This window comes from Nothoprocta perdicaria, unplaced genomic scaffold, assembly GCF_003342845.1.
Source record: "Nothoprocta perdicaria isolate Ctin4 unplaced genomic scaffold, notPer1 scaffold_187, whole genome shotgun sequence".
Classification (NCBI taxonomy): domain Eukaryota; kingdom Metazoa; phylum Chordata; class Aves; order Tinamiformes; family Tinamidae; genus Nothoprocta; species Nothoprocta perdicaria.
This window is the reverse complement of record NW_020455060.1, coordinates 862,672-876,409: the sequence shown is the minus strand read 5'-3', so window position 1 is coordinate 876,409 and position 13,738 is coordinate 862,672. Positions and strand designations below refer to the sequence as shown.

Here is a 13,738-nt window from a genome sequence, read left to right as displayed (position 1 = left end):
ACATTAGTGTGTAAATGCGTGTGCCAAGTTGGGAGGGGCATGTATGTAAGTGGCCTGCAGGTGCCTTGCAGGCCTTGTGCAACACATACTAGTGAGCATGCCTCGCATGCTGGGCGCTTGTGCATCTGCTGTGTGCACACAGCTGTGCATGCACGTGCGCATGGGGCGAAGCAACGTGTTATGCCCCCATTATAAGCAGCAGAAGTTGCTGCACGTTTGTATGGGGGTGCTTTTATGGGGGGTGCTTGTGTGCCTGCACATGGTAGAGCTGCGTGCAGGGTGCATGCAAGGTGCCACATACATGGGGCTCTAGAGCTGCCCCTGCTACCACCCTTCTGCTTCTCCTGCCCTGCAGCCCAGGTGTGACCGTGAATCCTGAATCCGCCCTCCCTTCCAGGCTGCCGGGGACATGCAGTGTCTCCCGTCCATGTGGAGCAAGGTGCTGAACTTTAGTCTCCGAGCAATTAAGGTGCCTGAAACTGCACTTCATTAATGGTTGTTATGCAATAAAAGCAATAAAACTGCCCTTATTTGCAATATAAAAATGCAATTTGTTTTAATTTATGTTTTTAAATACTCTTTGGGTCTTTTGCGGGCGCTGCCAGGCATCCATCTTCAGGGCCGGCCGCTGCAGACCTGCGTCGGGCTGGGGACACGCGGGATGCGGAGACTCCCCCAGCCCAGCCTCGCTCCCAATGCTGCTCCCGGGTTTCTGACCTCGGCACGGAGCTCAAGGAGAGCGTGGGGCCCCGGGGGAGCAGGAGCTGCCGGGACGGAGCTGCCAACAAGATGAATTCTTGCTGTGAGAAATATCAGCCGTGAGAGAGCGATCGATGGCTGGAGAGCAGGGCCGGCCCGGGCAGGAATCCACAGCTCCGGCGGCCACGTTGCACCGGCAAAGACAAATGGAGCTGCTTTCCAGGGGACAATGTCAGAGATTGAAATTCCAGGTCTGTCTGTCTGCTCAGCCGCCCGGCGGCTCTTCCCCGCCAGGCGTGCACGTGCACGCACATGTGTGCACTTACACATGCATGCACACAAATGCATACGTGTACATGCGTGCACGTCCACGCACATGCACACTCGTGGGTGCTCCCTGCCGGGCCACGGGAGACAAAGCCGCGCGGCTCCGCAATCAGCCCCCGTTTATTAGCGCTCGACCTCCTGGTGTTTTTTTGCATTTTCATAAAACAGACGGAGATCCTGAGCCGGGCCTAAGCCACCTTTTCTAATTACAGTAATTGCAGGCTGCCGGCAGCCCTCGGGGGCATGTTTATTCTCTTTAGCTCTCCAAATCCAGGCGAGAGGAATCTGGGCCATCAGGCAGGACTGGAAATGTCTTGGAGCCGCTTGGGCTTCCCGGCAAATCCCTTATCGGGGGCGACACCGCTGGCTCCACTCTTATCTCTGGCGCTAACCAAATAAGCCTGCCTTGGGTGCAGGCTCCCAGGAAGCGGCCGGGGCTCCGGGCGGCTCCGTGGGCGCACCGGGAAGCGTGGGGAAGCAGCTGGCACGTGGCTGGAGCGGAGCAGGGTGCAGAGCATCCAGGAGCCGGGAGCCCTGGGCTCTGGGAATGCTGGGGACACGTTGGAGCTGCACGTGGCGGGGCCCCCCACGTGTCCCTTGCCTGCTCCCTGTGCAAAGGAAAGAGCCGCAACGTCCCCATCCCCATCCTGGGACTTGTTCACAAGTGCAGTGAGTTTGTTGGTTTGCAGCTCAGCTCCCAGCACCCCTGTCCGCCCAATCTCGCTGTTGGGATGGGTTCTGGCATGGGGCTCCCATGGGAACAACTCCAACCTGCATCAGTTCCTTGGGATGGGCCCCTGGATCAGTGCTCGCGGGGCTCCGGTCGGCCTCGCGGCGCACGGGGCAGCCACCTGAGCCCCTCTCCTCCGTCCCTGTTGAGTTAGGGCCCGTGTCGAACTAATCGGATAAACATGACTCCCCGCTAATGCGCTGCAGATGTCTCCCGTGCAGGGCGAGGGGCTCCCCGCCTGCGCGGCCGAGCGAGCGGCTCCCTCGTGCTCCCGGGCTGCAGGTGTGCGAATGCGTGCGCCTGGTGCTGCATGCACTGCAGGCGTGCGTGCTGCAGGCGTGCGTGCTGCAGATGCGCACAGTGTAGGTGTGCATGCTGCAGGTGTGAGTGCTGCAGATGTGCGCACTGCAGGTATGCGTGCTTGCATGTGTGCATGCTGCAGATGTGCACAGTGCAGGTGTGCGTGCTTGCAGGTGTGCGTGCTGCAGGTATGCACATTGCAGGTGTGTGTGCTGCAGGCATGCATGCTGCATGTGTGCACAGTGCAGCTATTCACCGTGCAGGTGTGCATGCTTGCAAAAGTGCACACTTGCAGGTGTGCACGCTTGCAGGTGCAGCTGGCACTTGCATGTGTGTGTGTTTGCACCCCAGCTGCATGCTGCAGGACAGTATTCCCTGCGGTGTCCCTGCGTCCTGGATCCCTGTGCCCGGGCTGGAGGGGGAGCCAGTGGCAGCAGCGATGCTCCCGTTTGGTGCCACGGGGAGTTTCGCGGCTCCCATCCCCAGTCTGGCCATGGAGGCCCTGCCCAGGAAAGGGCTGGGGTTACGCAGGGGCGACCACCCGGCACGGGCACCACGGGGGGATTAAATTAAAAACGAGGCGGGGGAAAGGAAAGGCTTGGAAGTGGCTGCTGACAGCGCAGCTCCCCGCATCCCCCATCACCGTCCCCCACGTGCCGACACCCAGGGACCATGGGGCTGCCCCCGCGTGGCTCCTGCCTGGCCCTTCCTGCCGTTTCGGGGACCCCTTTCTGCTGCACCAGGTCCTGCCAGGTGCTTGTGGTGCCCGCAGGGCCTGTTTGCAGCTCTCACATACCCTGGGCATGCCGGTATCCCAGCCCCATGGCATCCCGGTGTCCTGCCCGGGCTGTGCGGGGCCGCGGATGCTGCTCTGGGAGGCCGGGAGTTGAGGCCGGCGCTACTGCGGATGCCGCAGCCGGAGCGGCACCTGGAGGGAATTAGGCAGGAGCGTTCCACCTCCCTGCAACCTTTTGTAGAGCAAATTCCTGCGGTTACCCATTGCAATTGCTGCAAATTATACAAGCGCCGTGTGTTTCGTTCCAACGGGAGTGCTGGCTGGCGCAGCCCTGTGAGGCCGGGGGTGCAAACTGGCCCTGAGCTGCCACCTCCCTTTCCCTTCTCCCTTTTCCTGTCCCTGTGAACGGGGCAGCCAGGGAGAGGAGCGGAATCTGCAGCACTCTGCTCCGCTCCCAGGCGCTGGTTTGCTGCTCTTGGTTAGGGGCAGCTTCCACAGCGTGCACTGGTGTGTGCAAATGCACCTTAGTGTGCAAATGCACCTTAGTGTGCAAACGCACCGGTGTGTGCAAACGCACTGGTGTGTGCAAACGCACTGATGTGTGCGAACGCACCTTAGTGTGCAAACGCACCCATGTGTGCAAACGCACCCGTGTGTGGAAATGCACCAGTGTGTGCAAATGCAGTGGTGCGTGCAAAGGCACCTTGGTGTGGAAATGCACCCGTGTGTGCGAACGCACCGGTGTGTGCAAATGCACCTGAGTGTGCAAATGCACCGATGTGTGCAAATGCACCGATGTGTGCAAATGCACCCGTGTGTGCAAACGCCCCGGTGTGTGCAAATGCCCTGGTGCGTGCAAAGGCACCTTGGTGTGGAAATGCACCGGTGTGTGCGAACGCACCCGTGTGTGCAAATGCACCGATGTGTGGAAATGCACCCGTGTGTGCAAACGCACCCGTGTGTGCAAACGCCCCGGTGTGTGCAAATGCCCTGGTGCGTGCAAATGCACCTGAGTGTGCAAATGCACCGGTGTGTGCGAACGCGGCTGGAGACACTACCACACGGGGCTGTGGAGACCCTGGGGGGCCGTGGAGGCCCGGGCGGAACGTGGGGCACACGCAGTCCCGGGGGACACGGGCCACGTGGGGCGGTCCCGGCGCCGGGGGCCGGGGCGGCGCTGGCGCCGCTCCCGGAGGTGCCCCCCCCCTCCCGGATCAGCGAGCTCGGTCCGCCGAGGCGGGGGAGCGGCCGCCCCCTCCGCAGCGCCCCTCGCTTCGTCCCGCCCCGCGGCTTCCCGGAAGCGCCAGCGGAGCAGCGGAAGGCGGAAGCGCCGCAGCGGCCGGTGCCGGCGGCGGGGGGGCGGGGAGGGGGCGCGCGGCGGCCATGGCGGCGCCGGGCGGCTGAGGCTCCGGTTCCGGTTCCGGTTCCGGTTCCCGCCTCGAGCCGGCCGCCGCCGCGGGGCGCTCCGCCGCGGCCATGGCGGCGGTGGCGGCGGGCGGCTCCAACTGGGGCCTCATCATGAACGTGGTCAACAGCATCGTGGGCGTGAGCGTCCTCACCGTGCCCTTCTGCTTCCGCCAGGTGCGGCCCGGCGGCGGCACCGGCTCCGGCTCCGGCACCGCGGGGGCTCCGGCACCGTGGGGGTACCGGGACCGTGGGGGTACCGGGACCGGCGGCGGGACCGGCAGGGGGCACCGGGACCAAGGGGGGGGGCGGGACCCACCAGGGGTACCGGAACCGGCAGGGGGTACCGGGACCATGGGGGTACCGGAACCGGTGGGGGGGGTACCGGGACCATGGGGGAGGGCGGGACTCACCAGGGGTACCGGGACCGGCGGCGGGGTGCCGGGACCTGGCAGTGGGACCGGCAGGGCGGTACCGGGACCAGTGGGGGGTACTGGGACCAGCCAGGGGCAGCAGAACCAGCGCAGGGGTGCAGGACCCGCCAGGGACACCGGGACCGGCAGGGGGTACCGGGACCGGCAGGGGGTACCGGGACAGGCCAAGGGGTGCCAGTGCCCCCCACCCACAGCCGTGTCCCCGTGTCCCGTCGCGGGGCTGACTCGGGAGCGGCGGCCGCGCCGGCGCGGGGGGCTCCTCGCGGCTCCCGCCCCGGCGACGCTGCCGGGGGCGCGGGGCTCTGCCGGGCAGGGCTCGTGGGCACGGGGGGCGCGGGGCTCTGCCGGGCAGGGCTCGTGGGCACGGGCGGCCCGCGGGCTCTGCAGCATCCGGGCCGCAACGGGGGGTCCCGTGGGCCCTGCGGAGCCGCCGGCCCGAGGGGGCGCCCGGGGGCCCGTGCCCGTCCCGGGCACCCAGCCCCGCGCGGGGCCGCAGCCCCGTGGGCAGCCCGGACACTTGTCCCAGATCCCTGAAATTGGGGAGTTTGGGCCCGGTTTGGTGCTCGGGCTGCAGAGGCGCCGCCGGCCGTGTGCCTGAACCTGCTGCGGGGCCGGGGTGGGAGCCGAGCGGGAGCCCTGGAGGCTGCGGCGCCGGGAGAAGGGGGCTCCCGTGGTGGGATTCTCCCGGCGCCGGGAGAAGGGGGCTCCCGTGGTGGGATTCTCCCGGCGCCGGGAGAAGGGGGCCCGTCCGGCGGGATTCTCCCGGCGGGACGCGCGGGGCGCCGCGGGGCCGCAAGGAGGGCATGAGAAGTGACTCACTTTCCATCTCCGCTTGTCTCCTCTCCCGCTGTGCTCCCCGCTTCCCAGTGCGGCATTGTCCTGGGAGCTCTGCTCCTCATTTTCTGTTCTTGGATGACTCACCAATCCTGCATGTTCCTGGTGAAATCGGCCAATCTCAGCAAGCGCAGGACCTACCCCGGCCTTGGTGAGAAGTTTCAGCGCTCGGGCTTGTGTGTGTTTTGCTTGTTTGTTTTTTGACTGCGGTTTTACTTTGACCTCTCAATTTACAACTTTCATACCGATATTGTTGGAATATAAAACGCTTTCTCGATGTAGTTTTCAATTTGTGTTTTGTTCCTCTGTCAGTCGCTTCCCGGCCCCACGTCCCCGGGGAGCGCGAGGGTTTAATTCTGCTCTTGACAGTGAAGTTAATAGGCGCAGAATTGTTTTGCCTCTGCAGGGCAGGGGAGGAGATGCGGCGCTGACTGATCAAAACCCAAGTTTTCAGGAGCTGGCGTAGCGGGTGTCTGGTGTAAATTATTGGTCTCAGCACGAAAGCCACGAGCTTCCCCACCCAGCGCGCTGCCGAGGACATTGGGTTCTGCCAGCAGCGAGCCTGGCATGGAGCTGGGGCTGCCTGGATCCCGGCTCGATGTGCATTTATGGCAGAGCAGGGGGAGCAGAGAGGAAGCAGTGTGCGAGCTCCAAGCGGCCAAGAAAATAAAAACATCTGCAAGATTCATGTGTGGGGTTTTGGCAGGCGCTGCCAGGCCTCTTCCTCGGAGCGCGTCTCCTGTGCGCTGGCGCCGCGCTCGCTCCGTGACCTCTCCGGTGCTGCCTGACTCGGGGGGCACGAGGGGCGGCCGCTGCGGGTCCCCTTGCTCGTCCCAAAGGGCTGCCCGCTGGGAATCTCGCCGGGATTCCCGGGCTGCCTTGCGGGCTGGCGTTGCGGTGGCCGCGGGCTCGGGGCTGGCTGCGTGCCGTGCCGTGGCGGCTGCTGGCGGGTGCACCCGTGGGTGCCCCCGGTGCCGGCCGCTTGGCTTGGGCCGGAACCCCCCGCCGGGAAAGCAGCGGGCGCCGTGAGCGGAGCCTGCAGGTAGCGGCCGCCGCGGCAGCTGCCTCCCCGCGGCCCACAAGGAGCCTTTGTGCGGCGCTTCCCCTCGCCCCGGCGGCGCCCCGCACCTTGGAGCGCCTCCCAGGAAGCCGGGATCCTCCGCGCCAAGGCGCCCCAGCACACGGAGGCCCCGGAATGCCGCCAAGCTTCCTGGCATGCTGGCACCCAGCGCGGCGCGGCCCCTTCCTCCCTCCCCTGGCCCTGGGAGAGGTGCCCCGGGAGGCGGCCGGGAGGAAAGGCAGCGCTCCTGCGGCGCATCCCAATGCTCCGAGGCCGAGCGGCTCCACACAGGCGGCCTTTGTCACCGGGTGCATCTGCGAGAGAGCCTGGCAGCCCCGGCAGCTCCTTCTGTGGGAGGCTTTGGCAGCGCTGAAAGACGTAAGAAAGTTTTGCAAATTAACTTCAGTCAGCCAGTGCCTTCCGGAGGAGCATTCAGAGCTGTCGTTACAGCTACAAAAGAGCCGGGATCGTAGCAGGCTAATATCTAGCCCAGACATCTCCTCTCGGCAGCACCGCGTGCACCGAGGGATGGGCTGTTAAAAATATTTTGCCCTTCAACACCTTCCAGCAGCGCTGCGTGGGGAAGAAGGGTCTCGGACAGATGTGCGAACAGGCAGGGGAAGAGGGCGCGATTCCGAGGTGGAATTTGAGCAGGAAAGGCATTGATGTCTCCCGGCCGAGGGCGGCCTGCGTGTGCGCGGGCTGTGGGGCTCGCGGGGCGCCCGGCTCTCGTGGGGCGCCTGCGGTGCTGGTGTCTCCGGTGTGCACCCGCCCCCGTTTGCTGCACCGCGGGCCCTCGCTCCGCTTCGGGCAAGAACATCCCGTTTCCTTGGGGCTCAGCCCTAGCAGAGGCCAAGGAGATGGGTGTCGAGGTCGATATCCCGCGCTGCCCGCCCGGGCAGCACCGCAGCGCCTGGGTGCTGCCTGGCTCCCTGCCTCCCTCGGCCGAGCAATGTGGTCTCCATTTGGAGCTCGAGGTCTCAATTCCCATTCTCTCTGGTAAGACAGAGCTAAAAATACAAGCAGAGTTTTCTTGGCATTTTCTTTTTATGAAAAAAACCCAGTGATTTAAAGACTACTGATCATTTTCTGCTACAAGCTACAACCAAAGTATGGAAAAAAGTTGTCTCTTGGCAGCAACCTTTTGGTGTGGGTTGCGAGTCCTGGGTATTCTGGGTACAGAATTGAACATTCTGGGCACCGTCTCAGCTCTCCCATCCAGCAACATCAGGCGGTTCACTTAGAGTGGGAAGATAAAAATAAAAACGAGAGTTTGATTGAAATTTTGTACTGCAGTAACTTTTTGCCACACAGCATCTTATACATGCATATTTTCTCTTCCGCGCTGACTTTCTTTTAATGGTTGCCATGTGTGACTGCTACTTCACACTACTTGAAAGAAAAGGAGAAGCAGGAAAAAAAAAGGAACCTGTTTTGTAGCTTTCCCTCATCTTTGTTCTCGTCTTCTGCGGCTTTCGAGGCGGGGAGGGCACGTCTGGGGAGGAAACTGGGAGGGTGGGCAAGGGAATCGACCCCAAAATAACTGCACCAGTGGGTTCCCGCTGACTTGCTGTTTGTCATTATTATTATTTAATTTGTAGCTGATATATGTGCTCCGTTCTGGGCCTTTGCTTCACTGACTACCATGTTTGTTTGTTTTCTTTTTGTCAGCATTTCACGCCTATGGAAAAGCAGGGAAAATGCTGGTGGAAACAAGGTAACGTGCTGCTTGCTTAAAGCTGGAGCAGTTTGGTTTTCTTTAACGAAAGGCTCTGCTCAGTGGCCCCTTGTGGCCTTGCTGTGCTCTCATTTCTTGCGCTCCCGTTTTCTCCGGTCCCCGAAGCCTCCCTTGCCACCTGGAATTGGAACGAGGAAGGGAAATGGGATCACTCCGTGTAGCTCCGTGTTTGGCCTCCGGTGCATCCCGATGCTTTCCGAGAGCCCCCGGAGCACTTGCAGGCCCGTGGGGCCGCACGGGGCACCCACACGTCCCTCTGCACCGCGGCACCTCCCCGCGCTGGGAAGGGCCTCGCGGGGAGGAATCCAAACCCCCTTCCCAGATTCCAGGCTCCAATTCCTTGCACAACCCCAGAGCAGGCAGAGAAGCCCAGGGCGGCCCCGCTGCACGGAGCCGGGCACCGGCACGGCCCGCTGCCCACGGCCCCGCTCTGCTCCCAGCTGCAGAATGCTAAAAATACACCCGATATTTCTCAAATGTTGCTTGTCCGTGCAGGCAATTGCTGTAATTGCCACAGGGATGTTATATAATTGGAAAGGGGAGGGAAAGTGATCCAGGCAGTCATGAATGAGAGGAGAAGCGGTTCATCAAACAAGCTTTTTATTCAAGAGTGGCTCATTTTGTGGAAGGGCGTTTGAGAGCTGATTTGGTATTGAGACTTTGGTGGTAGAGCCTCTCTGCAGGAGGGGGGGCCGAGAGACCTCTGGCTCATTCTCTCCTGCATTTTTCTGACAGGAAAGAAGAAAGCAGTTCTTGTCATCCCTAAGGGCTGTGCCTCCAAACAGTAGTTAAACCATCTCCAGCAAAGACACTGCATGTGCATAGAGCATCCTTGACTTCTATCACTGGCTACTAAACGTGTTTTCAACATGGAAACTTGGGCCTGTCTTAGCCATGATGTGCTGGAAAGTCCTGCCCAGTTGGAGGCTGGAAGTGCCCGCCCGGGAATGCGGGCGAACGGGGCTGCTTCACCCCTGGACTCGTGTGAGCAGGGGGCGGCTCTAAGACACTCCACAAATACCCTCTTAACTGTCCTATTAACTGTCCGTTTGACTTTCTGCAGTGCTCCTAGGTAAACGGGAGGATATTGCAGTAGGATTTCTCTTGATGGCTGTGTTTGTTTTTGCAGCATGATCGGGCTGATGCTGGGAACTTGCATTGCTTTCTATGTCGTGATTGGTGACCTGGGCTCCAACTTCTTTGCCCGGCTGCTTGGGTTTCAGGTAATGAATCCTCGCTCTGTTATATCAATACAGAAAATTACCCAAATTCTTCCTCTAAGTGTATTAAGCTATGAGTGTTTTAGATGCATCACAGAGTGTCCTGCCCTAGTATCATGTTCAGGAGACCACGAGGTGGCTTGGATCACCTTGCAGTGAGCATGAATGCTGTGCATCGTGCTCCATAAACCGCTGGAAGCCCCGGCTTGGGGTCCAATCCGCTGTGTAAGACCCCTCGAACAAAGGAATTCTTTTCAAATTGGTGTCTCTCAATTCTAGAGTGGTTTCCTGGAGCAGACGGTGCTTCCTGTGTCTTCTTCTCGTTCCTGTCTCATTCATAGAGCACGGTGGCAGACGGTTCCTCTGTCTGGGCTCTGCTCTTGCAGCCCTCTAGCTCAAGAGGGGCTTGTTGTGCCTCCCTCCTTGGTGTTTCGGTGGCCAGAGCTCTTGTGCACCAGCTTCCCCCTTAGCGCAGAAGGTGCCCAACGATGCCCGCGGCTTGGCCGGAGGCGCCGGCACGCTCCCGGTGTCCCCGTGGGCCGCGGGCGGCGGCTCGGAGCCGGGATGCAGGGAAGCGACATGGACGCGCCGACGGATTTGGCGGAGCCGTTATCTGCTCTGCCTGATGCTGCTAAGCTCTGATTAAGGAGCTGTGAAGTTAAAAAGATGCGTTGTGGCTGCAGCCAAATTAGGTATTAAATATTTCCAAGCATTTCGGAGTGTTCTGCTATAATAAATAGCAGTGTGAGTTTTGATTAATTTTCTGGATCAGAATTCTCAAGACTTCAACCTCTTGTTTCCGAAGTAAGTTTAGTTTTCATTTAACTGCATGAGGATACTTGAATGGCTCTGTTGGATTAGCATTTAAACACTCCCCCCACTCCCCTCCCCAATTCTTCCGCTTTGGAATGGACCTGTCACGCACTCTGTAGAGCAACAGTGGCACCCAGTGACTGTACGGGCTAATCACAGACCTAGCCAAAGAAAGGGCAAGCTCTCCGTCGTATTTTTTTTCTTAAACTATGTGTAGAAACAGAATTTTACATTCCAAATCTGTCCTGGTTTTGCATCCTTTCTCATTCCAGAAAATGAACCGCATCGGTGGGAGCTGTTCTGCTAATTCTGTCAGATGTTTTGTGTGTGCTCTGTGCTTCACTTCCTCACGCAGATCCCTTTTCCAGGTGTCTGGCAGCTTCCGCATCGTCCTGCTCTTCGCTGTCTCCCTGTGCATTGTTCTTCCCTTGAGCCTCCAGAGGAACATGATGGCTTCCATACAGTCCTTCAGTGCCATGGCTCTCATCTTTTACACTGTTTTCATGTTTGTGGTGAGTATTGATGCTGGGAACGCTCTTTTTTCCCTTGGGCTTATCCTGTGAGGACAGCCTGCAGGTGCAGGGCTCGAGTTCAAAGTGTTCTCTGTGGTCCCTCGTGCTGATGTGATGCGTAGGGGCTAATCGAGCTGCCCATTCGCTTCAGCTCGTGAAGGCAGAAATGTGCAGACCGTAGGAACTGAACATCGGGTTTCTCCTCAGCTACAGATTCTATAGGTCACGGTAACCAAATTGAGCTGTGCCTTACGCTGCTTCTTGGTGTCTTACATAGTTTAGGGCTCAGAGGTGAGTTATCATATATACACAGACGCACGCATATATATGTACTTATATACATGTATATTATCCATTAAAAACTTCAGAGCTTCCGACGTCTGCAGGGGAAGCTGATTCTTGTTAAGAACACAAGATTTGTGCTTTGCTACTTTGCCTGCTCTTCTGCAGCTGATTCTTCAGGCAGCAAGTGATTTTATTTCTCAGATACCAGTGCTCGTTTCTTGTGCACTGAAAGCTTCATAAAATCTGAGATCTGGCGCATAGGAGATATATATTTTAAATGGGAGAATTTCACTTTACTGAGATAAATGCATTCTTGACCATTTAGGTTAAACAGGGCAAGCTGGGCATTATCCAGAGCTTTCTCTGCCTGCCTTGGCCGACACACATTGTGTGGCACCGTTTCTGGTGGGGGAAACGTTCACTCGCCTCTCAGTGGCTTCACCGTTCACCTCTTGGCTGCTTGTGCAGCTCCGTCCCGGTCGTGTCCCCCTGATTCCAGGCCTAGGAGAATGGAAACCAAGGAAAGGCGGAGGCGGAGTGGAAATTCTCTCTGCACACCTTGTTTATTTTGGTTAGTAGGTTGTGCTGGGTCACGCTTTTGGGCTTTGCTGTGCAGCGAGGCTGGAAGCTGTAAACGAGCGTGTCTCAGACCCGCGGCGTTCCAGGAGCTGCGCCTTCCAGAAAACCACAGCCTTTCAGGAGAGCTGGCAGCACTCAAACCTAACCTCCAGGGATTAGAAACCCCCCATTCAGGCAGTATTCTAACCAGGCTTTCAGGCCTATTTACCTTCTGTTTCCTGTGCAGCCCAGCGCCTGCCGGTTTGCCTGTGCTGGGAGGGAGCTCTGCTCGCCCCGGGTGGGCGCTCTGCGCCCCTGGCTTGCGTGCGGTTCCTGCTCGCGTTGGGTGCAGCAGCCGTGGTTGTGCTTCTGCTGCAGCAGCGTGCAGGTGCAGGCCTTTTTTAGGAACCTTTGTCTCGCTCTGTTGAACAGGATTCTCCAACGGGGATGTCGTTTCCCTTTTGGTTTTAAAAAGGAAACAGTTAAATGTGCAAAAAAAAAAAAAAAAAAAAGAAAAAGGAAAATTGCTGAGAACAATAATCCCCACAGTCAAATGTGTCAGGGGAGATTGTTCCACCCTGGTGTGTGCTCTGATGTCTGATAGCCTTAAACAAGGTGGGGAGTGCCATATATCTTGTAAAATACACCCTAGGATCTGTGGTGGCGAGGGACCTATTGAGATTGCCGGGAGCTTTATTGGAGCGTGTGGGTGGCGAGGGGAATTGGGGAGTTTCTCTCGGATCAGGCTGTGATCTGCAGCGTGAGCTGTTCTCACAGGCCTGGCTCACCCTGCCTTTATCCCAGCGCTGCTGCTGTGCGGTCTGCTTGCCACGAGCTTGGTTTGGGTTGAATCTAACCCCTTTTGTTCCTCTCGGCTGCAGGTCGTTCTCTCCTCCTTCAAGCACGGCCTCTTCAGCGGGCAGTGGCTGCAGCGAGTTAGCTACACTCGCTGGGAGGGCATTTTTCGCTGCATCCCCATCTTCGGCATGTCCTTCGCCTGTCAGTCGTAAGTACCTGCTCTTACTGCTCCTGGCAGTTGTGGTTTGCCACGAGCCTTTGTGAGGGCAGAGGGGCAGGAGGGTCTGCATGGGATAGATACCACCTGGTTTCCTATTTTGTTGTAATCAAAGTATTTCACAGCCCGCTCAAGTACAGCGTCCCGTTCGGTTGTGACCCTTTGTTACCTAGGCAGGGGAGGGAGTTGTATTTCACTCGGGAGTTGTTGTATTTGGGCAACGTGAGATCAGTTGGGCCCAGCAGATCCTTAGCGTGATGCTCACTGCTGCTGGTACAGCTGCAGGAGTGATGGATTTCTCCCCTTGCTTGGAGGGAATGATTCAGTACCAGGAAAGACTAGGGGCTGTGTAGCCCCTAATGGCCACAGGGCTCCCGCAGGGCAGCGTGTGCCCGACGGTGCCTTAGTTGAGATTACAAGGAAATTTCAAAGCCGTTGCCTTTGGACGGGTGTTTGCAGCTTCCTGGGACGTGCCTTTCACAAGGGCTTCCTTTGCATGTGGGAGAAGGTGCTGGCAGCCTGGGCCACTCTCCTGGATTAGGACCTTCACCACCAAAACAGCAGTGAGCACGACGTGCCTGGCCGGAATAGGAGCAGACTTGAAATAGAAGTGTAAATCCAAACGCGGACGCGGAAAAGACCATCCTTGTTTGGAAGGCTGGCAGAGTCGGGCTTTCCCCCCTGTAGCTCTAGCAGTCGGGTTGCATGCCAACAGTAAATGAATGTGACAGATAAAATTTGTTCCGACTGCTGTGTTTACACCCACATGCAAGATCCAAATCATCATTTTCCACTTATCGGCTCTCTTGGCAGCTCGGTTCCTGCCCGAACGCGCTCCGGTCGTGCTGTTTAATGTCTCCATTACAACTGGCAAAGGGAGTTGTATTCTTTTGCAGCTTTACCTTATTAACATTTTAGAGTTTGAAAATTCCCAAATTTTCCCTTTTCTTTGGCAGCCACATAGTACCCAGCACAATTTTGCTGAGAGTTGGAAGTGCAGGGAAATCATTTGGTCTGGACCAGTGTGCCCGGGCCTAAATATAGACTCCATTACGGCACTTACGTGGCAAGCC

The 13,738-nt window shown here is 58.6% G+C and overlaps 1 protein-coding gene across 1 annotated transcript in view; it reads left to right on the top strand.

Moving 5' to 3' along the window:
• Nucleotides 1-4,268: 4,268 nt before the first annotated feature.
• The window catches only part of LOC112945295 (putative sodium-coupled neutral amino acid transporter 10), a 35,215-nt gene continuing 25,745 nt past the window's right edge, over nucleotides 4,269-13,738 (top strand). Inside the window, exons 1-6 of the mRNA XM_026036853.1 lie at nucleotides 4,269-4,373; nucleotides 5,498-5,615; nucleotides 8,196-8,241; nucleotides 9,392-9,485; nucleotides 10,664-10,807; nucleotides 12,532-12,656. Of these exons, the coding sequence (XP_025892638.1) occupies nucleotides 4,269-4,373; nucleotides 5,498-5,615; nucleotides 8,196-8,241; nucleotides 9,392-9,485; nucleotides 10,664-10,807; nucleotides 12,532-12,656 (632 nt within the window). The remainder of the gene's footprint in view (nucleotides 4,374-5,497; nucleotides 5,616-8,195; nucleotides 8,242-9,391; nucleotides 9,486-10,663; nucleotides 10,808-12,531; nucleotides 12,657-13,738) is intronic.